The 23,456-nt window shown below is 42.7% G+C and overlaps 1 protein-coding gene and 1 long non-coding RNA gene across 2 annotated transcripts; one reads left to right on the forward strand and one right to left on the reverse strand.

Annotated features, from left to right (window-relative positions):
- Positions 1–26: 26 nt before the first annotated feature.
- On the reverse strand, positions 27–18,182 carry slc7a8a (solute carrier family 7 member 8a). The gene is made up of 11 exons (XM_069519121.1): positions 17,322–18,182; positions 12,438–12,642; positions 9,578–9,729; positions 5,886–6,011; positions 5,019–5,172; positions 4,430–4,553; positions 4,122–4,225; positions 3,518–3,614; positions 3,277–3,426; positions 2,921–3,098; positions 27–2,620 (listed from the first exon to the last, which is right to left on the reverse strand). Exons 1-11 carry the CDS (start codon positions 17,452–17,454, stop codon positions 2,448–2,450), a joined length of 1,596 nt encoding a protein of 531 aa, XP_069375222.1. The 5' UTR covers positions 17,455–18,182; the 3' UTR covers positions 27–2,447.
- On the forward strand, positions 17,992–19,600 carry LOC138406576 (uncharacterized). Its single transcript, XR_011239984.1, has 2 exons — positions 17,992–18,130; positions 18,231–19,600. It is a non-coding gene; the product is annotated as an uncharacterized lncRNA (long non-coding RNA).
- The last annotated feature ends 3,856 nt before the right edge of the window (positions 19,601–23,456 follow it).

Genomic DNA, 23,456 nt, shown 5'->3' on the forward strand with positions numbered 1-23,456 from the left:
CTGTGTTGAACAAAGGAGACAGAAAATTCTTGCTCACATGTGTATATTTTTTAAATTGTTTTCACACAAACCCGCACACAAACACACCACCAATATGTACATTTACATTTTGAACACAAAAATAGACATACGTTGGAGAGACGTATAATAGAGACTGCAAACGGCCCGAGGCAACGTCAATTTAAGACCAGTGTGAACACACAATGATTTTGAATTAAACACTTCAGGCGTAGTGTGGTAGTGTGATAATGTATTACGGTAGAGAGACAGAATACATTTTACCTGATACAACAGGAAACTTCACTGGTTTGGTCTGAATCAAAGCAAAACATGGAAGTTACAGCAAAAAGATTCAAGGACACCAACATTGTTGTGATGCAGGATATGGCACAAAGTTGCAGCATTTGGATTCTGAGGTGGAGGCATTTTCAGGCCTCATTTATGCACAGTCACGGTCTTGCTAAGACTTGGAGTGAAATATTAGCAAATTGAACGTTGAAATGTCCTCATTGAATGAATTTAATCACATTATCTCTCATAATGGACAATTGGATTAAGACAAAGACAGGGAGCATTCATTTAAATATAAATGAGGCCCTGAATTACAAATTCAAACATTAGTCAGTGGTTTTTATTTCACTAAGACAAAATACAGACTGTCATGAAATCTGTGCATACTGTAAATACACAATAACCGTACAGGCACAAAACACACTCATTGTACTTGTGAAGACATCCAAGACCCTGCTCCCCTTAAGAGTTTAATAAGAGCAACCTTTACTGTACTGGCCAAACTTTAATGGTACTTTTCATAGTTGTCGTTAGTGATCGTGTCTTTGTCTGTTTTTCTGAGGGGATTGGTTGAAAGATCGAGCACCAGTACAAACATTTAGCACGAACAGACTGGAGAACAAGAAGCGATGAGTGGGCTCTGTTGAGATTCGGCAGTGTAGCAGAAGGCAGTGGCGATGCCCTGAGACACTATCAGCTTATAGAAAGACTGCAGACGTTAAAGTATATAATGTGTCAAATAGTGTTACATACATATATATATATATGCAGTGTAAGTATAGATACATAACTCTAACCAGACGACAGACCGGGGTCATTCAGGGGTGGCATGTTCAGTTCTTGCTGGTGCCTGTGCTAATATTGTACGACATGATCATTTCTAATGAACTGCACGAATCCAAAAAATATTTTCTTTTTATGTAAAGCTCTTTTTTTTCCTTATCTACACCCTAAATAAAGCACAAAATAATATCTAAACACAGCTACGTGTTGAGCTACAACACTTGCAGTAAAACATGAAAGACAATAAATGCCTTTTTAAAGAAAAACTGTTTTCAAACGGGCATTCACGTGTCGGTGTAGGGAATCTTACATTAACAATGGTGGTGAAAAGTAATGTGAGTTGCCTAGTCGTCTACGTCCAAGCCGGACCTAAAGTGTTAATGGGTTAATTCTCTGTGTAATGTCCATGCAAGATCTCAAAACTCCTTTTATGTTGCTAAGCGTGAGGACGAAGCACCTCGCTACAGTCAGAACAGCCACGATGGCACCCAAGTACAGAAGATCTCCTAATTAAGGCAATTAAAAAGAATTGTGCATCATTAACCGGCACAGTTACCTACACAAATACAGATCACACATCAGCCTTCCGGTGTACAAAGCTTTGCAGGTTCAAGAGTAAAAAATAGGCCCATATGAATGTGATGCTGAATAAAAAGAAAGAAAGAAAAGAAATATCAAAAAAACTAAAATTAACATATTAAAACTAAAATAACCTCAGAGGCAAATGATATTAACAATTGTCACAATTAAAAAAAAAAGAAAAAAGAGACATTTCGGAATCGCTGTGAAAAACAAAAAACAACAGCCTGGCGCTGACATTGAAATGATTTGATCTGAATCTGATTTTCTGCCTCGATGACCAGAATACAGCTTTGGTGTGTTGAGCGGACGACGAAGCAAAATTTACACTGTGGCCAAAAAAAAAAAGAAAGAAATGTGTTTGCGCAGGCGTCACAGTCTTTTGATAGTTAAAAAAAAATAAATAAAAAAAGTCGCTCTTACAGCAGGAGTGTGCAGAGTGTGTGGCGGGGAAGAGGGAGGATGATGAAGTTGATGATGATGAAGAGTAAATTGTGTAAGCGTGTACTGAGAAGTTAGAAGGTACTAACCTTTCTTTATTGCACTTTTGTAAGACCCAAGATAGAAAAGTTTGAGGTGATTTTTAAAACATCTCATACTATATTTGGCAAAAGAAATGATCGATTGATACGCTTCTGAAAACCAAATAAGAAATCTTAAAGGCAATGTGTGGGGGCACAAGTGTTGCTCAGTAAATCCACGACAAACTGGGATGTCCTGCATGTTTGCATGTGTCTCTGTGTAAGTGTGCGCCCACATGTGCGTCTGTTTTTGCATGTTTGGTGATAAAGACTCTAGCAGTCCGCTGACTTGTGGTTGTCGCCGTCGTCCTTTGACAGAGGAGACATGGCTTCCTTCATTTCCTCTCCTTCCTCTCCGCCCCCGTTGCTGCTGCTGCTGCTGCTGCCATCGCCCATGGCCGGATACACAACCACACAAAACTTCTGGCCCAGGTATGTCATCTTGTCTGGAAGAAAATGACAAAAACAGTTCAGTGCGGGGGCAGTAATGGGCTCCAGTGCAATAACAGTATGTGTGAATGATGAATTATTTTCTGGATGTGTAGGGTTTTTGGAATTGAAAAATAAAAACAACTTGCAAACAGATGAAATCACTCAGCACATTAAGGACAGAGCTGTATAACAATATAAATTATAATATATATACAATGTAAAAATAATAGTATAGATAGATGGATGGATAGATAGATAGATAGATGGATGGATAGATTGATTAAATAGATGGATGGAGCTTAGTAATAACTTACCAACGAAGCGATCAAAGCACTGTGGCTTGTTGTCCCAGTAGACTCCCAGGAAATAGACGGGAACGCCAGTCAGCATGATGGCGAGGCCGATGCCGCACACCACGGGCTCGGAGTAAAGGGAGAAGATTAGCAGGAAGGCCCAGAAGATGAGGTAAATGACCGGCCAAATCAGGCTGATCTGGTGGACGGGAACAAAGTAACACAGTCAAATACAAAGTCAAATCTGCCATCTAATAGATAAATGTAGAATCCTGGGAGAACACATATGCAGTACAGCAGATACTCTTTGTTTTAATTTGCTAAACTCTTCCTCATTTACACCTGAATGCAAAATGCTGTAAAGCACATGAACAGACCTTGATTGGCCGGTGCATGTTGGGCTGTTTGATGCGCAGGACAATCTGCCCGGCGACTGTGACTCCGTAGAAGAGGTAGTTGATGAAGCCCACGTAGTTGATGAGAGTGTACATGTCACTGGTGCACAGCATAAGCAGAGTGGACAGGCACTGGGGAAATAGAGGGAGCATTGGTTGTGGTTGAAGGCGTTTCATAAGACAGTTTTTATTTAGTCCAGGTCCTGAAGGAGAAGGTACTCACGGTGAAGAGCAGAGCAGGGATGGGAGTGCAGCGTTTCACGTGAATCATGGCCAGCAGACTGGGGAGGTGGCCCTCTCTGGCTCCAGCAAAGAACAATCTGTAGGAGACGCGGATGCAGTGAGAAAACTAATTATGAATATATCCAATTTATAGGATGATGCAGCAAAAAAGTTTTTCTTTCTCATCATACAAATACAAATAAAAAATGCTAACAGTCAATAAACTATATACTTGTACATAATACTATTGGACAGTGTGGAAAATCTCAAATCCTGTTAAGTGGTAAATTATATTGAGAGACCCCTAATATCCTAATATCTAACAAACTTATTTTCTGCTTGCTCGTGCAGTACTCCTGTACCACTGCTCTTTACTTGATACAACCCACTGCAGTGAAAGGTTTTTATTACTCAGCATTTTCTCTTATCCACCTCATTCTGAGTCGGTGCTGCTGGAACAACTGAAGTCCCCCAGTGTGTGAGATCAATAAAGTTTTATCTTATCCTCTTAAATGTTCTTTTCAATTATTTTGATGCTTATTACCTGAAGCTAAATGTGAGTTATTCTGTTTTCTAAGATGGTTTGAGAGGCGGAGTCAACAAACCTTGAAGATGTAAAGAGGGAACCGTTGACTCCTCCGAAGGTGGAGAGAGCCACAGAAATGGGCATGATCCACGACATGACTCCCAGCAGCTTCTCACCAAACGTCTGCGATGGAGAATGAAGGTCAGAGGATGGGTGAGATGCACAGTCATGATCAGCTGCTGATCTCATTATGTTCATTGCTATAAAGCAACTGCAACTAACTGCATTGACCGACAGGGACCACTAGAGGCCAACAGAGTCTCTCTACTATCAGTGTGTTTGACTGAAATCCCAGGACCACCCTGCGTCACAATCACAGCCACTCACCACGGCAACAGCGTTTGAGGCCAGCAGCTCCTGGGGGCTCATGGCCGTGACATAGGCGATGTTGGCAAAGACGTAAACGAAGGTCACGAGGGGAATGGAGATGAAGATGGCGCGGGGCAGGTTCCTGCAACGAGACAATAAAAAAAAAAAAGAAAACTTAAGTTGACGGAATTTGGAGAAAAGCTAAAGAGAAGGAGGTAAGGGTGGATTTGAAGCAGGAAATTAAAAGTGGTATTAATGGATACCAAAGTTATTAAAGATTGTAAAAAAGAAAGATATTGCAGAGGAAATTAAAAAATAAAACGTTTCATCCACCAAGACTAGGTGGAGGTCGGAGGTGGGACAGGAGGAATGATAGTGAGGGTTTCTTTCATGCTAAGTTCAATACATTTCAGAGAGCTTTAACAAAACGGATCAGGGATTAAACTTGAAGGCTCAGCTGGTATGCGACTGCTAATCACTGCAATGGCGACAAGCAGCTTGTAAACCACCTATTTTTCCAGCGGCGATGACCCATTTAGTCGCGGGAATGTTGTTTTCTGAACTCAACGTTTTCTTCATATAGACGAGGCAGAGTGAAGGGTCTTACACGTAGGGGTCCACCAGCTCCTCTGTGACGTAGTTGAGGAAGTTCCAGCCTCCGTAGGCGAAGGAGCCCTGTAGAAAGGCTAAGGCTATCAAACCCACGTCGTAGTCCTTGAAGGGCTCGAAGGCGTTGGCTGGCTCCAACCAGTAGTAATTTCCTACAGATCGTGTAAGAGAAGAGAATATTTATTCCATTAAAACTCCATTATTCTGGTTTTCCGTCTGTGCAAACGGGAACCCCCTGGTTTTCAAGGGGGTTAGACGACTCTTCTGCTAAATCCCTGTTGAGTGATTTTCACTGTGATCTCCTTTTAATACAATTTCTATAAATGACATTATCAAGTCCTCTGTTTGGGGGTAAACGTCCAAATCATACGAGATCTTTAGAAGATCTTTTCTTAAATCCCTTCGAGCTGCACGTTTCCAGCAGGGACCATGAAAATATGTCGACTCTGCTCTTTCACATATGACCTGAAATCTCCCGTCAAATCAGCCTCTGGACTCTTCATTACCTTCAAACACAGAAATCCTTCTTGTGTTATTTCAGGGGCCTCATTGTGGCCCCTGAAATAACTGGACCTGAGCCATGTTTGAATTGCAAACCCACACGGGCATGCTGATATTAGCGATGTGAGTTTTAACCCAAAAAGGGCCCCAGCAACTTACTGACCCCGGTGGCGTCTGCAGGGAGTCTATACTGTCCTGTGTCTGAGGACGTCCCCAGTGACCGCAAGTGTGTGTGTGTGTGTGTGTATGTGTGTGTGTGTGAGAGACATTTCATGCTTCACACACAGACACAGGGACGGCCAGGTGGAATGCACTGTATAGACATATGCATTCATGGATGCACAGATGGCATGAGCCAGCTTACCCTTGCAGATCTGCACGATGCCCATGATGATGATGAGGCCGAGGGCCAGCAGCTTGCCGGCGGTGAACATGTCCTGCACCCTGGTCGCCCATCTCACGCTGGAGCAGTTCACCCACGTCAGCAGCACTAAACAGACCCACAGAAAAACACGATAAATACACAATCACATACATGGTTAGAGTTTCTTTTAATCATTAGAATCATACAGAATATCTAATTTTAAATGATCTCTCTCTGGCAATGATATCATTCTTATTCATATTTATTGTAATAAGGGAATTTTGAATTCATAACAACCTCAGCTATTTGTTAAATTAGGATTTTTTTTTGCTAACTCAGACAAAGTTAATGGATTTGATCTGTACTGCTGGGTCCTGCAGGCCAGTGGGTTCAGGCCGACAGGGTGCCATTAAAACCCAGGCCCGTTTGACTGTGTGGGATTAAGTTCATCACGTTAAATAACTCTGGAGCGGAGCTGCCACTGCGGGGAACAAAGGCAGATGCACATGAACAGACACGCGTGGCCCTTCTGCACCGAGTCAAACATACAGTGGATGAAGGTGTTTCAGACGGCGTGGACAAGTTTATGTTTTTTTTTTAACTGAGCGAGTGGAAAAGTTAAAACTGCCCAACAAACAAAGTTAAGAACGGCAGCCGTCAGGAAGAGGAGCTGCAGAGAGAGGGAGAGCTGCTGCTTTTCGACGAAAAAAAACAGGAAATGAAAGAAAATACACATGCATTTCAGCTGCACACTTGTTTTTTTACAGTGTGTACACACGAGCTCAATAAACTCCTCCTGCATGACCCACTTAATACATCTAAAACCTCTTAATCTTCAGTAACCACAGTTGTTTCAGGAACCACGTGATCTTTTTTTGCATGGAGTAAACACCTGAGGACACATTCTCCAAACCAGGGAGCCGCTCAGCTGTCTGTAAGCTGAGTATACAGAACAGAACGTGTTTGTATGCATGCGTGTGGACATTTGTGTGGACATCACTCATCTGTGAGCCGGCTGGAAGACCTGACAGAGTTATGACCTCGCACTCTGCTGGTTATAGAAGGACCCAAGGGAGAATCCCACCCCTCCATGTGCCTTTGAAACGATACACCTTGGAAAACCTTTTTCACCCTCCAGATTGAAATGAGCAGACTTGTCTTTGGCGTCTGGTTTTTCATGTGATATCCCTCGAGCGCTGTTATACTATATTCAGCACAGAAAACGTCTGAACATTAGGGGAGATAAACACATACCGGACCCGATAAACAACAAGGATGACATCAGTGTTGAAGGGAAACAGCCAACCTCTCACCCACTTTCCCCCCCGAACAAAACAGGCACTAAACATCTGCGGAAACAAAAAACCCCACTCTGCAACAAGTTGTTTTTCTCTGAAAGCTGCCTGACAACATCGGTCTAATTGACTCAAGACGAGGGGCGACATCACTCCGCTGGCTCAGCCAATCAAAACCAGTTCAACTAAAGACAAACCAGAATCAGGTAAAGGAACGACAAGCGAGCACAGCCTGTCACAAGTAATCACATTTTGCATAAAGACGCCTGTGGAGGTGGATCAAGAGCGACAGGTAAATGTAGGTCAGAGTCTGTAATCCAAACCAAAACAGTAAAACTATTCAGAGCTGTGCCGATGTTCACAATCCTTCTGCCAGAGAGGTTTTCACTCTGTTCGCTGCCATGGATCTAAAAACAAAACAGCAAGGGACGAACTGTTTCTGTTTCAAGGAAATTCTAAAAAATATGATGTTTAAAACCATCTTGGACTTTGCAGGGTGGACGCTTATGTAGAGTCAACTGTGGGACTTCTCTCACAACATTTAAATATAAATGAGTTTAAACCATCTAATCAAGGGTGGATGGCTCCTCAGCACTGGGATTACGAGCTCATTTTCAAATCTATGCAGCAACCAAACCCGGAAACATTGTTTACCACTCAGAGACGTCCCCCGTGTCCTCAGACGAGGCTGCTTCATCCCCTGCTATGTCCTAAACAAGCACTACTACAACAGAAAAGAAGGGGGGGGGTTCTAGTCGTTGAAGATCCCTGTAGTCAGTCAAACTGGCAAAAATCATTTAGCTGTGATTTAAAAAGAGAATAAAAGAGTTTTTTGTTTGTATGATTTCCCACTAAATTCCACTACGGTCGCATCAATTAGGCCTCAGCTCCCTCAGGAAAAACAGCAGTTATGGAAGAGAGGTTTATTTGACAGGTCAGATTGGGGCATTCGCAGAGACCAGTCGCGTTTCGTGAATGAACCACAAGAATTGCTTCGCAGTGATGCACCAAAACACACGCAGACAATAAACGCACTCTTCCTCCGTATCCAGGCCTGTCTCTCTTTCCGTCTGACGGCCGCCTGCAGTATTTGACCGGTGAGTGTGAACTTTACCGAAAGGATTCAAATCTGCCACTGTCAGCGGCAAACACATGCATCCATTTATTTTGACATGTTTCCTCCACTCTAGCTGCTCCTGCCGCCTCTTTCATCCCTCGTCTCTTCGACGGAAATAACAGAAGAAGCGCTTCAGAGAAAAATATTTGTCCAGAGACGGATTTAAACTGGATGAATAGAGCCTGTAATTCAATCTGTGACTGCTTCAAATAACTTGCGTGTTCTAAACAGCTTCGATGATGAGACGTGAAACCAGCAGATTGAAGCTGCTGCAGCAAAAAATGCGCTTTCACATCAAATCTACTCTCTGACTGTCATTTCCTGACTTGTGACTGTCAGCGTTTGTGCACCCATTGGATTACACAGATTCTCTCTAATCATAGCTGAGCTTGTCTCAACAAGCAGGCTCACAGAACGTTTGGGTCCCTTCTCAGTTTTTCTTGAGGCTATTTGTGTTCTTTCAGTGCTGCCTGATCAGAAATGAATCTGTGAGGAGAAGCAGCTTTTAGTCGTTTCACCAAGGACGAAAGTGGTTTAATTTCAAAATGTTTTATCAGATGGGACGTTGCATTTCCAAGTGCAACCATTAAGATTTTAAATATTGGAGTTATTCTATTGCATGACGTCAAAAAATACTTATTCAACGTTTCGCAGTTTTCCGTACCTCTGCCTGGATGCTGTGTTTTTGCCCCTGTCCATTTGTTGGCTTGTTTGTTTGTGAACAGGATTGAGCATAAAATACAGAATGGATTTCTAAAAAAATTGGCAGAACGATGGAGCATAGGCCAAGAAATAACTCATTAAATTTTGGGGTGGATCTGGACAAAGGGGCTCGATTGAGGAAACTTTTATTAATATTTTTGAAATAAAATCTTATTTTTTACCAATTTCAACTTGTGAAAATGATTCAATTATTCCTTAAATGTCACTTTCTTTCTGTTTCATTTATCTATCCTGTCCTTGTGTAAGGACACTGAGATGAAACTGCTGTCAAAGCACGTGAACAATGTCCTTTTAGGGAAATAAAGCTGAAGTGAACACTGCTGATTTGACAAAAGTGACACGGAACATGCTTGTAGAAGCATGGTGTAAACTTTAAGATTGTGCGGTAACTTACTTTTTTTTTTTTTTTTTAAAACATGGTTCTTGTTTTGGTGATGAATTTGGTGATGACTTCATTAGGAAACCATTAGACCATGTGCTTGAAGTGAGTTTAAATAAGTTTGCAGATTAGATTTTAGTTGCTTCATGTTCTGGTTGATGCTTCACATGTTACTCACGGAGGCAGACGGCAGCCAGCAGACGCAGGCCACCCTCGGGGGGGAAGCAGGTGGGGAACAGCGGCTGCAGGACGTAGTTGGAGAACGTCAGCGCGATCACAGCCTGATTGGTCGGGTAGATGACCAGCACGGCGATCCACAGTCTCAGGAACCTGGAGGCAGGGGAGGAGCAGCAGGGAGTCAGGATCACAAGCAGTGTGTAGGAGAAGCAACAGGTCAGAATAAACAGGGGGAGCACATCACAGAGGTACATTCACCATATACATCCTTCCTTCACTGAGTCCCATTCAAAGCAAGGTATTCTTGGGACTTTGTTAGAGAAACAAGCTATTTGAAGATGTTTGGCTTGGAAAGAATGAGTCAACAGATCAAGTGAATACAAATAGTCATTTCGAATGGGGGGGAAACCCACGCTGTCATTATAGATTAGATTATTAGATTAGATTAGATTAATATATTAAAAACATACCATAGCAGGCCCTAGTTTTGACCTTTGCCGCTATGAGCATCTTTTTTTTCTCTGTCATTTTGCAGAGTGAGGTGTCGGTGCAGTCAAACAGGTTCTGCACAGATGTGAGATGAGACGCAGAAGAGAGGGAGGGAGATGGGATATAGCTGAGAGCAGCAGAGGAGCCCAGGGCCTGCGCCTGTTTCCCCCAGAATTCTCCGAAAGCTTAGAGAGGGATCATTACGCCTGACTGCATTAACAGGATTGTGTCTCGCTGGAATGTGTGTGTGCATGTGTGTGTGTGTGTGTGTTAAGTCTACATATTAACACCCAAAAGTCCAAACACAGACCGATTCCGACTGAAACCTCTACGTAGACATTATTGGGGTTTTTGAGACCTTTAACAGCACTCAATTTCATAATAAAATGCACTATTGTTTTACATATTTATTAAACTAGGGATTAATCTAAGTAAATGTCCAAGTAAAGTCGTTAGCAGTTAAATGCAGCCTGTATTTCCTTCTGCACAACACATATACATGGCTAATAATACACCCTTATATACCTTTCTTCAAATATGTGACTAATAAAGACTTAATGGTTTTATACTTTTCAGAGCTTCAAATGTTTTTGCTATTGATTAATTTTTGGATTATTTTGGTGATGAATAATGTTTAAGCTGTGAGAAAATGGTGAAAATTACACCTCTTAAGTTTCTAAAGCCCCAATTAATATGTTCAAATAATTTTGGAAGTGAGTCATATAAAAAGAGATTCTCAGGATACTAACCTGGAAAACTAGAAAACCAGCAAATATTTGTTAAAAACTTGAGTGAAGGACCTAAATAGGTCATCATCAACTCCTGGACTCTTAATAATTACACTAACGCAATGCATTCCTTTTACTGTCCACTCATATCCTGCTTTAACAAACCTAAAGTCGTCTCTAAACTAACTTTCATGGGTGGGACACAACCAGGACCTAACAAAGAGCCTCTGTACTTGGAACACCGTTCGATCGAGTAGTCCTTGACAGTACAACTTTACGAGCACTTCCGCTTTTCTGTGAGCACGCCTCCGTCCAGCTGCGACGAGGTGATGTAAGTATTTCTGTCACTTACGCGCACATGGAAATACGCACACACGGGGGATAAAGGCAACAGGACGACAAAAAAACAAACACCCCTTGAACGCGGTTTATTTATCCTCGACAGCGGGCACAGGGAAGCGGTGTGGCCCCGACACTTCAAACTGAGCATCCGAACCACTGAGTCCCTGAGGTGCAAGTTCATTGATGTGTATTGATAGCTTCGCTACAAAGGGAGAAAAACAATCATTGGCTGTTTTGTCTGGTGGAATTCCTCTCCCAAAACACCCTGATAATAACCCTGTGATAGTTGAAAAAACAATCTGTGTTTACAGTCCAGGCAAAGGAATAGTGTGTGTGATATCTACGCCAACAAACCATATTGTTGTGCTCGGAAATTAAACTAGCGTGGTTCCCAAGCATTTACTGTAAAGCAGGGTTACACCTTGGAGCTGTCCATTTATGGATGGACGGAAGGTGGCTGCAGGTTGAAAGTCATTTTAGACGAAAAAACCCACTTTCACGTCCCCTGTTCTGTAAGTTACCGTTTGTGAATCTTCTTTCGTCTGTGGGATCATCGGACATATGAGTCTTTTGGCTCAATATCTCTTTAATTTTTAACTTCTGCACTACAAGCTGGAGACCCCCCGCTTTGGATCAAGATGTCTGACCCGCATCAGAAAGCTCATCCACCAGGATAAAGAGAGGAAGACATGTTGGAATGCTCACCTTAATCCTTGTCAAATCAAATTTAATTGTGTGGGAGGCCCCTTCATCTTGAAAACTGGGTTTTTCACTCGATACACTGTACTGTTGACCTTTCAACGTTTTAGAAACTTGTTTTTCTTGAACAAATATAAAGAACTAAATATTGAAAGATATTTTAAAAGAAGTTTGAAAAGTTTGCTCTTCTAAAGCTTGAGAGACAGAAGTGTGATTCTCACTTCAGCCTCATTTTTGTGCAATTTAGCCGACAGACATGGCGGCTGGAAGTGTTAGAGGGGCAAACTTTTTCTCAGGGTAGTTCTTCACATAGAAACCAGTTGTTGGCTGTGAAATGAATGTAAAATCTTTTCACCTTGAGTTTGAACAAAAATCGTGTTTTGCTTGAGGGGGCAGAGAATTGCATCAGCTGGAATCCCCAAAGTAACACCCACCTACTCCAAAACCCCCTAACCCATGTTTCTTTCACATTGACTCAATATGTCAGCTTCCTGTGATGTATTGTGACTCAATTCACACCCTCAACTGCATGTGCAAAAATTCCTGAACCCCCCTTTTGATTGTTTCCAACCACAAGAACTACTGAATGTAGTGTTTGCTCACCCAGCCAGGCCTCCGAAGATGTCCTTCACATAGGAGTAGTCTCCTCCCGACTTGGGGATGGTGACGCCCAGCTCGGCGTAGCACAGCGCCCCGATGGCGGTGATGATGCCGGTGATGATCCAGACGATCAGGGCCACGCCCACGGAGCTGGCGTTCTCCAACACGCCCTTCGGACTGACGAAGATACCCGAGCCGATAATGTTACCTGTTGGAGGGAGGACAGAGAGGAGTCAGGTTCAGCACAAACTGAAAAGGAGAATGGTTGAGTCATCACAGGAAGTATGACTCAGCCTGAGTTAATTTGTATATCTGGCTGATGTGGATGAGTCAAATCTGAGAAAATAACATTTATATAAATACGTGGGCATTTATTAGGCAAAGAGTCAAAAATATGTTGCCCACTTGCGTTATGGGAAGTCTGGTACCTGTGATCTTATATCTTGAAGCTGAGGGAATAAAAACCAGCTGATCCCCGCATCTTTTTTTATAGGTTATCAAATGCCAAGATGCTATTCTATTTACAGGACCATGCTTTAGTGTATTTTCAACACGAGAGAGGACTGTGTGGACCAGAAACAGCTGGTGAAGAGAAAACCGGACAGGAGAAAAGAAAAATGTCTCCAGTACAGAGAGACAGAGAGGGAGAGAGACAGATGAGCGTGTACAGGGTTGGAAGTCTGAGGAAGCAGGCAAAGTGGGAACCTGCAAACTGCTGACTTGGCAAAGAGTTATGAGGAGATGGAGCAAAACAGAGAGCGGGTGAAGGAGTTCAAACAGGGATGTGGATGCAGAAGTGAGGCGAGGGTGGTGGTGAAGGTGAGGGGGGGGGGTAATAATGCCCTGACATACTCAATGAGCGTCAGAGCGCCAGGGAGTTTACACAGGAGCTGAGGGACGGAGGGACGGGTTCAGATCCGACATAAAAGGAACCGCTGCTCCAACAAAGCCAGGGTCAGAGGTCAGAAGCCTCCCATCAGATTCAGCCCAACTGTGCTCGGGGCTCGCTTGAACTCGGCAGCAGGTGATAAAAAAAAAAAAAAAAGGCATCACAGTCAAAGGTTGACTGATTGGATGACGAGCCAAGTTGCATTTTAGAGTACAAAAGTCAAAGGTGTGAATGATAGAGGAGGGGGAAGACGTGCAGCTATTGTGCGTGTGCAAATCATTTGTAGCTGCAGTGACAAAGGCTAATAAATTATTTATCTCTGCATTTGCCTACAATATATAACTCACCAGTATATAGTCAGGGGCTTTTACATACAAGCATAGAAGTGCTGATATAATGGGTCACAAATTAAATTTCAATTTCAGAAATTTTCAAATCGTTCGAATGCAAACAAATGGAGAAGAAAAATGACCACTCGTGTTCATACAAAGTTTAGCAGGTTTAACAACAATACAAAAAATGGTTCCAGATTAAATTCAGCATCTTGTTCAAATCTGAACATGTGCCAAACCATGAGCTCCACTGCAGCGCGACACATGCAGCTGCTCGCTTATGTAACTCCATTTGCAGGTAATAGGTAAAAAACGTGACAAACAAACCATCCCCATTTTTATGGCAGCGGTGGTCCTCAGGCCCTGACTTTGTGAAAACACTCAGCGCTTCTGGCTCTTGCAAACTCGCAGTTGAGTGTCTGCAACATAACGTTTTGGAAATTGGCTGGTAAAGGTAATATGCTGTGGGGAAATGCTGGGTGTTTCCCTGAGTTGACTTTTTACGTGAGGGTGTTTTTTTTTGAAGGGGGCGAACAAATGTGCACGCTTGCATGTGTGAGACGAATGCTGACTAACGTGGAATCTCAATGTTTCCTGTTTCTCCATCGTTTTTACATCCTTTTGTCTCCAACCAGGCCAGAGGGGAACATCTTTTTTTTTTGTTGTTGTTGTTAGAGGCCGGCTCTTGATCTAGATTTGGGAATTTAAAGAAGCAGAGGATGATAAAAGTCTGAACTGGAACCCACGTTCAGTGTGTCCACGTCTGTTTCACGTTTCCAAACTAAATCTCTTTATCAGCCTCTTAGCTCAGGAGTCTGTGATATCCTCCATTGTTAGATTGTCGTCTCACAGAGGAAGAGGCTCGGTCTCAGACGCTGAGCACATTTCTGTTCCTTTGTTTGATGTGACAGCAACAGGCTCCACTTCAGACTTCATGAGTTCTTATGGGGGATGTGATCTTTTATAGGATTCGTATTATAAATGGATTTATGCTGTATTTTTCTCTTATTTGCTTTAACGTTGTCTGTAAATCATCATTCATACTTCACTGTCACATACGAGAAAGAAAAAAGTTATCTGATCATAAAAACAGATGCAGATTATTGGAATAATTGATTTATTAGCTAATTATCGTTACTTGTATTATCTCAGGCAGGACAACGGGCCTCCCTGGATCAATAAAAGTTGAATAAAGAAAGAAAAAATTGCGTACGATCATCTATAGTGATTTTTGCAACGATCAATTATTATTATAGAAGTATAGTATTATATTTCTTCTTGCTGAGTGAAAACAAGTTGATCTTCAGGGAAGAGCAAACGTGAATATTACCAAGCTTGTGGATTGTGTTTGTTCAGTGTTATCATAAAACCCTAATCTGCCTGTAGAAAGCTTTCCTGTCTCACAGACCCTACCAAGTTTACATGCATGTAAATAGATGTGAAACAAACCTGAGGCAACTTTAGCATCTTTGCATTTTGGATCCTATCAATGAAATAATTGAATCTGCTAATAAGGATTAAGGCTTTGCAGCGTTTTTCAATTTCACACGAGGACACGATTGAAGTCGAGGGTGAAAGTGATGTGAATTGTGGCAATTCTATTACAAAACACACCGATTGGAGTCCAGCTCAGACAGGGCTAAGCCGGGCAAGCTAATAAAACAACATTATCAGGGCGGGGACTTCTTCCATGTAGCCAAAAGTTCACTACTAATTCCAATTCCTTGCTTTGCACATTACTGGTTCTTTGTGTGTGTGCGTGTGTGCACGTGAGCGATGAATGCATGTACCTCACAATAGCCCATAAAACTGTTTGATGTGCTCGGGCTATTTCGTGGAAACCCAGCGGGGCATGTTCACTGCGAAGGGATCAGACGAGTCACCTGAGCTCACGTCTCTCTCGCACATGACAATGTGAGCTGAACGAGCACGAATGAATGACTTGGTCAAGGACGAAATCCCCAGTGCCAAGAACAGTCTGGTGACTAAACGCCAAAGTGCACGGACTCTGGATGGCCATAAAAAATGTGTTTCTTGATAGTCAGTAGACAAGGCGTGTGATAAATTTCAACTAGATAAACTGAAGGGTAGAGCTGAAGCATGCCCAGGGATCTCTAAGAGGCTTCTTTTCGATCTTTAGGGATCTGTCAGTATTTGCAAGTTTATCAGAACAAGATTACTGCCCCAGAAAAAAAACATCAATAAAAATGTGCATAAACTGCAGCAGAGCAGAAATGAGGCCTTCCCAGTGCAACCTCAAGGACTCCACCCTGAGAAGGAGCAAGGTCTTCTCAATAACATTTCCCTGACTGGGTTGTTCTTCACCTCTCACCCTCACTCCTTCTTTTAGCTTCTGTCTCTCTCCTCTCTCACGACGCAAACCTCTTGGGAATCTCCCATCCTCTCCTTTCCTCCCGTTACCGTGGAAACACAAGAGTGGAGTGAGTCATCCCCTCCTCTGCTCCTCATCCCGTCAAGGTCAACAGGAAGACCACACACTCCTCAACCTGTGCCACGATTCATCTGTGTGTGTGTTTCGGTTGATCGGGTGCCTGTTGGTGTTACATTGACTGGACACTTCTAACTTTGATGTAAAAGAGGAAGGAAATAAAAAAAGGTGGAAGTACAATACCAGAGCAGTGCAGCACCTCAACAATTTACAGCCTTGAAAAGGGGAATGACTAATTAATAACTTAAACTGATGAGGCTAACGTGTATATATTAAAGAGTCACTCGATCACTTCAGTGCTATTTAGTTTTAGTAATTCCACAAAACTGACAGGGGACGGGTCAAAGACAGAATCATCTCAATTGCTGCAGCAGATGCTAAAATATCCTGGTTTCAAACTCCACAATCACTGACACCTACATTACCCACAATGCAAATCAATGTGACCCCCCCTTGTGACAATCACAAGGGTAATTTTTGCAGACAGTACCTCCCCTTTAAAGTTGCATTTCTCCATCAAAGTCACCAAAGACTGAGACTAAAAACTTTACTAACTCTGAATCCTTCAGAGGCAGCAGCATCAGAGACGAGCGTGGGCGGTGACATCGTCAGTGCTGGCCCGGTGACAGAGAGATGATGAAAGCGTCGCTGATTAACGACAGCAGCTCGGGGCCAGAAGGCGTGAGACAGCCTGAGATGGATCAGACTATATCCCTTAGAGCCATCTTGGATTATAAAACTGAATGGTGCCATTTTATCCATCTCAAACGTGTCTTTCATGCCTGTTCACTTCAGACCTGCTGCCGTCTGTGGAAGTGTTGCAGCTGCAGGAGAATCACTTTCTGTCTGTCAACACACCTCACCAACCACACTCATATTCACCATAACCCCGATATACCTTCACTGACCACATACAGTTTTTTTTTATTTTTAAGTATCTTGATTTAGATACATGTATTTTCTGCAACCACTTGACACAACAAAATGTAGTGAATGCAACATAAAGAGTGTAATTAGATGAGTAAAGGAAACTGATTCCAGTGCAGTTTTACTGGCTCTGCTTGGCTGAGTGTGAGACTGAAACACAGGTGGTGGAACAGTTTGATTTGTCACTGTCCCTCTCACACGCTAACACAGTGGAAAGCTGAACTCTTACAGTATAAGACAAATGGTTCTCAGTCACCATCTCTAATACAGGAGTGGTGGCCGCCACTTACCAACAATGATGCCACAGGCGCTCACAAGCCCGATTTCCTTCTTGAGCGCAACGCCTCCTTCGGACGAGCTGTCGCCGGCGGCATCCTTGGCAGAGCCCGCCGTGCTGCCTCGTTGTCTCGGCCCGTCCGTCATTTTACTGGCTGTGCTTGGTCAAACCGCTTTGAAGTGATGCTGTTGTCTTCTTCTTCTTCCACCTGACGCAGACCCGTGCGCTGCTTCTCTCGCCGTGCGCTCGAGTGTCTCCTCCGTGCGTAAAAGCCGCGTCCACCGGAACGTGCCGCACTTATCTGATGAGTCAACTTGGCCGGGGATGCACTGTCAGCAACCTGTGCCAGTGGAGGTTTTACGTGACTGTAAAAAGGTGGATATAAACTGCACAGGTGAGAGTGAAGTATATGTGCGTATCCTGTTCTCACGGTGCCAAACCGCGTCTTCAAGGTCACAGCTGAGGAAACAGCATGTGTTTGGCGCCTGGTGTCACAGGTGGTGCTACAGGTCACAGTCTAAACGCGCATCAAGTCCTGCTCATATTCCAGTGCCCCTCCTTCAGCCTGATATGAAGGGAATGACTTAGTCCTGCGCTTTTCTTCCGAAGTGAACAAAAATAAAGAATTTGAAAAAGCTCTCACTGTTTCCTTGTTCCAGGTGCGAGCTGGGGAGACAAAGACATCCTCTCTGCGCGCAACCACAAGCTGCTCCAGTCCTGTTGCGCACGAAAAAAACAAGGATAGAGTCTCGTCAAGTCGGTCAGGACTGGTGCCTAAAGACCCTGACCTGCGTTCAGCTGGAACAACAGAGGCTGCTTTAGGTAAATATACATGTTCTGGATTCATATGAGTACAGTAGCGCCGCCTCTCTCTGCGCTCACCCCGCCCACCCTGAAACCGAGTTTGTTTTTCCTCCTTCAGCCTCCTTGGACCCTCCCATCATGTACACCCCCAACCCTACACCACCCCTCAACCATCAGCTGTTCCTTCTGAATTCACTCCTGCTGCTGCTGCTGCTGCTGCTGCACCTTCCTTAAGGGAGAATAACAAACCTGTCCCCATGCAGACTCATGGAGGAAAGAGGAAACCTCTAACAGGCCTTCGTCTCTGTTCCTCTCCACCACTTCCTCTCACCGCTGCCGCCCTATACTCTGCCTCATTCACACTTTATTATTCAACATGCAGCAGAGTCTAAATTTAGCCCGACTCTTAAGTCACTGCAAGGCAGCCGGTGTGTGTTTCTGTCCTATCAGACTGTGTTCACATGGTGGAGGGGACAGAGAGATCCTTTATGCAGAAGTCCGGCTGCTATATTAGAAGGTGTTCACCCCTTTTAGGCTCCATCAAGCTCTAAAGGTGAAAATGAGGATAGATCTGGTTTTGATGAGCTTCATGAATCCTTCTCAAAAGCTAAAGCAGAGAATAAGTCTGTCCTCTATGACTGTGTCCACATTGTATAGGACAGGAAGGATGTACGCAGAAGTCCGCAGACCCATCCTCTACTTCATCTTTCGCGGATTCATGCCCATGTGAATGTGAAGCGAGTATCGCATGTCGAAGTCCACCAAAGTGGAACTCACACAGGAAGCCTATTATTCTCCTCCCCGCTCACACAGATTGGAAGTGAACTGGCGGAGATGGCTCACCACTACATCTGTGTATATATGTGACCCTAGCGCCTCCGCCAAGGCCCCAACAGACCCTTTCAATTCAATCAAGCTGCACCAAACATCACACACTCGTAGATATCAGTTCTCTGAATATGCCTGATTTTTAAAACTGAATTGTTTCCTGGGGAAACGATGAAAATGTTGGAAAACCTCCGATCTCACAGTGTGAAAAAAAAAAAAATCGAGGGATTCTGATGTTTTTTAGTAATGCTCACAAACAAACCAACCAACAAACGTACAGGGGTTTGAAAGATGGGGAAAAAAAGCTGCATCTAATAACAGTTTGAAGGAGAATCTGTCCAGGTCACATCGTGGAAACAGTAGCAGGAGCATCAAGAACGAGTCTTCTATCAAATGTTTGCTCACTGTTGAAGATTCTCCCTCAAATACCAATATCTCTTCTCTTCCTGACGTGTGTGTGTAGTTATGTGTGATGCAATGGCTATTTAATGATTGAATTATCTGCATTGTTTTGTTGACTTAGATATAAGGTTTAATTTAATTTAAGATCTGTAAACATGAAGTTTATGCATGTTTAGGTCATGAATGCTTGGGTTGTGCATGAACTCTCATTTTGCAATTTGGCTTCTGTCTGAGTCGATTAAAGGTCAAAGAACTGAGAGTCTGTCCAACTTCACTTCTGAAAATACCACAAGAAGTTATTCTTGTCTCCACAGAGACATCACGATTCCGCAGGACTGCAGAGACGCTGGACCTGGTTGGGATTCAGTGTTTTGCCCAAGGACACTCCAACAGCACAGATGCTAAATCTCCCATTTTTGCTTTTTTTTAGCTTGTCCTGTGTTCTATAGGAAGCCTTAAGTTAACCCGAGAGACCTCAGCCCTTCATAACCACATACTTCAAATATCTGCAAAATTCAACAAACCAGTGTTTCTGTGGCAAGTGGACGGAACAACAAGGTCACCTGAACCAGCTCAGCCTCCTCTGGTCGCACTGAAACACTGATCTGACCCAGATTTCTGTCATGCAGAGTACCTGAGAGTGTATTTAACTCTTAATGCAGTCAGTGGAGCATGCAGCGGTGCACACTGTGGTGACACTGCTCACTCACCGCACACATGCTTGGCCATTAGGAAACGGGTCAGTGGACCACTTTCTTGACAGAGTTTAAATTTGTATTTTTGTTGTAGTTTTTATTTTCTAATTTCATTTCAAATTATTCTTTAAACTTTGATAATGTTTATTTTCTGCCATAACTTAAAGATAAAATTCAGCCTGAAACACACTCATACATCTGGGTTTCATTCGGTGAGGTATATTTGTATTATTTGGCTTTTTGAGATATTTAGCCAGGAAACCATTAGATTAAGTTTTTATTTTGTTATCATGCTTGAATTAAAATATGTAGATATGTGAGTCAGAAAAAGACAAAGCAAAGAAATGTTCAAAAATAAAGAAATATCAGAAAAGAAGAAGGAAGAAATAAATAAAGTAATAAATAAAGTATCAGCATTGACATTCAATCACCCAAAAACACAACTGCAGTACACACAGTTGATTTTAAATAGATATTATTCTCTTGGGAACAGATCTAAGGAAATGATCACCTCAGTCTTTGAATCATTAACGATCTGTGATCAATCACAACGAGCGTTATTGTTTGGGCTCTGATAATCATCCCCGATCGTCCTCCTCACTCATTGATCGAGCGCTAACAGCCTCCGTCCTGCGGTGTTTGATTACATTAGATTCTTTTTGTAATGACATCATTCTGTGGTCACAGCAGGATGATTGATAAAATAATTAACAGGCTTCAGGTCGCAGCAGCTTTGGGAAATGGACCTCGTCACTTTGGAATTGTTTGGATTAGATTAGGAAATTATGCAAAACACAATTCAAGGGTTTTAAAAGTGGTGCGGTCATGAAAGAGTGTTTCTCTTATATTTAGAGCCTGAATGAGGCCAATGTCAGATATAGTCAATGAAATACTGAATGTATTGAACTCACGTAACCAGGCCTGGTAGATCTGTGCTTGTGTCTGATCGTCAAAAATAATGTTTTACCTTTAAAAAATATCGAGTTGGGCTGTGTTAGCATCTTTGTGATCAGGCATATTGAGGGGACTTGTATCTGTGGTATGCAATGTTTGCAAATCCAAATAAAGATATAAAAGTTCTAGCAGCTTTGTTTCTAACTCTAGTATTTTAGTCTGTGTTCTTTGTAATCAACTTTTCGTTCTTCTGTAATGGAGATGATATAATTTCTTGATCTGTGTTGTTTCACTGGCTCATCTGTAAGACTTCATTGAATTTAAGATCAGTGAAGATTAATTCATTTACACTATATACACATGGACGCACGCTTCAGTTTATGTATAAACAGTCACTTTTCACATGGGCTTCTGCTTCCGCTTTAGAGAACGTTTTGTCAGGGCCAATGCCGTCAACATTCATATTAACGTGATAGATGTAGTGGTAGATATATAATCATATTTCGTGAATGAGATTCTGTGTGGGCTGAACTAACATCAGCAGCTCCTGTCTCATCGCAGATCCTGGATTGAGGTCATGTGGTTGCAAATAATCCACTGTTTTACCTTTTGGCCTTTTGGTACATAGATTATTAGCATCGTAAGTGTCCTACATGTTCTCCATTTACGCCGGTTCACCTCACAGTCATTGTTTGATTCTAGATTAAAGAGTACAAATGCAAAACACACTTTAGTCATATGACCGGGTGATATGTAACAATCAGGCTTCAGGGGTCAGGATTAAGGATCCAGGGAGAATGTTTCAGAAATGCAAAGTTGTTGAAGAAGGGGAAGAGGAGAGATTTTAATGGAGGAGTGTCGGTGTTGTTTGAACTTTCGGCGGTATGTCCTGAGTCAGCTCCAGCAGCGAGTTTATCACTTGGTAATGCTGACCCTAGGCCTTTTTACACTGATAACAACACACACTTTGCCAACAGCTGTGTGTCAGGGACACACACACGGGGCAGAAACAATAAGTGCACTCAAACGCACGAACATAATGCCCACAACACACAGACTAAATGAGGGCACACAGTTTCATAAGGATGGACGGCCTCAGATGAAAAAAAAAAAAAAAAAGAAAGGTGAAGGATACATCCTTTCTTCAGATCCTTAACGCTCACGTTCCACCTTTCCTTCACATGACCCTGATGTAATCACCGGTGATATATGCTACACACAAGATGTCCATGCTCATGCAAACACACACTTCCTGGCAGGTGACAGGTCGGGTGTAGTGAAAGGCACGGAGATTCTCCAGATAAGGCCGTTAATGAGTAACTCTGGTGTTTCAGGTTGTTTGCTGCTCAGTGGCTGGAAAATTGGAACAATAACATGCAAACACAGAGGTAATGGCCGTGGTGCCGGGCAGACAGGCAGAGCATGAAGGCTCCAGAGAGTTAATGCTCCTGTCACCATTTAATATGCCACCTCTCTTGTTGTGAAACAAATATGATGCAACATGATAATCACTGAGCCTGATGGGAGCTGGTTTGTTTCCTCCACCCAGAGCCAGGCTAGCTGTTTCCACTGGTTTCTGTCTGTGGCCATATATTCAAGCAGACACCCATGACACCTGGTACAGATCCATCTATCAGGATGAATTATGGTTTTTAACTTGAGACGTTCGATATCTTGAAGAAGAAAATCGCTGTTCCTTCATTCAAGATTGAATCAGTTCATCAAAGTAACATCTCAGTCCCACACAAAGAGACAAGTATGAGACTGTAAATCACTGCTGCCGTCACTGATACACACGGTGCTCGAAACATTAATTTGATGAACTGATTCAATTCATTCAAAAATGCAGGGATCTTCTTTTCTGCAGGATCCTGAGTCCTGTCTGATTACAACAACTGTTATTTTTAATGCTGTTAAGTCAGTTATTGCCACTGATGCTAACACACCTGACGTTTATCGCTTTATTTATAGAAACCATGTGATGAAATCCGAGATTTTAGTCAAAAGCAATCGCTCATCCACTGAGCTGTGTGAGTTAACTAAAGGAGATAAAAGAGGACAAGTTACAGCAAAAGAGACACATCATCAGATTAGTTCAGAAGAAACCTGAGAGAAGAATTAGCTCTCTCAAGGTCCGGTTCATTTAGGTTCACTTTAACATTAGTGTATAAATAAACATGAGAATGGGATTTTAGCTGTTTTTGCTCAAAAAGTTGCATAAAAAACATCTTTGGTTCCAAAACTAGGACGATGAAGTGTTAGAAAAAAAATTGTAAATATTCCACAGTATCACAAGTGTTGTCATGTGAGTTCCTCAGACAAATTTGGCTAAATCCAATTCTGATTTTTGATTACTTCACACAATCAGTGGTTTCCTGTGATATGCAACTATTGTCTTACTCTTTCTGGGAGAGGGTGGGTGTTTGATTTGTGAAATCATTTCATCAGAAAGGTGTCTCCCATCATTACAGTTTGATGAATGGGTCAGAGCAGTCAGCCTGTGGCTGTCGTTGAATGGGACGCCA

The sequence above is a fragment of the Paralichthys olivaceus genome, chromosome 22, assembly GCF_024713975.1.
Source record: "Paralichthys olivaceus isolate ysfri-2021 chromosome 22, ASM2471397v2, whole genome shotgun sequence".
NCBI classification, from domain to species: Eukaryota; Metazoa; Chordata; class Actinopteri; order Pleuronectiformes; family Paralichthyidae; genus Paralichthys; species Paralichthys olivaceus.

Bases quoted from the DNA above. Each gene is read 5' to 3' on its own strand.
- slc7a8a (XM_069519121.1), bottom strand. From the start codon at position 17,454: ATGACGGACGGGCCGAGACAACGAGGCAGCACGGCGGGCTCTGCCAAG. The intron at 9,730-12,437 runs GTGAGCAAACAC...CCCTGCCTCCAG, and splicing joins ATCTTCGGAGGCCTGGCTGG to GTTCCTGAGACTGTGGATCG. The intron at 3,427-3,517 runs GTGAGTACCTTC...CTATTTCCCCAG, and splicing joins TCCCTGCTCTGCTCTTCACC to TGCCTGTCCACTCTGCTTAT.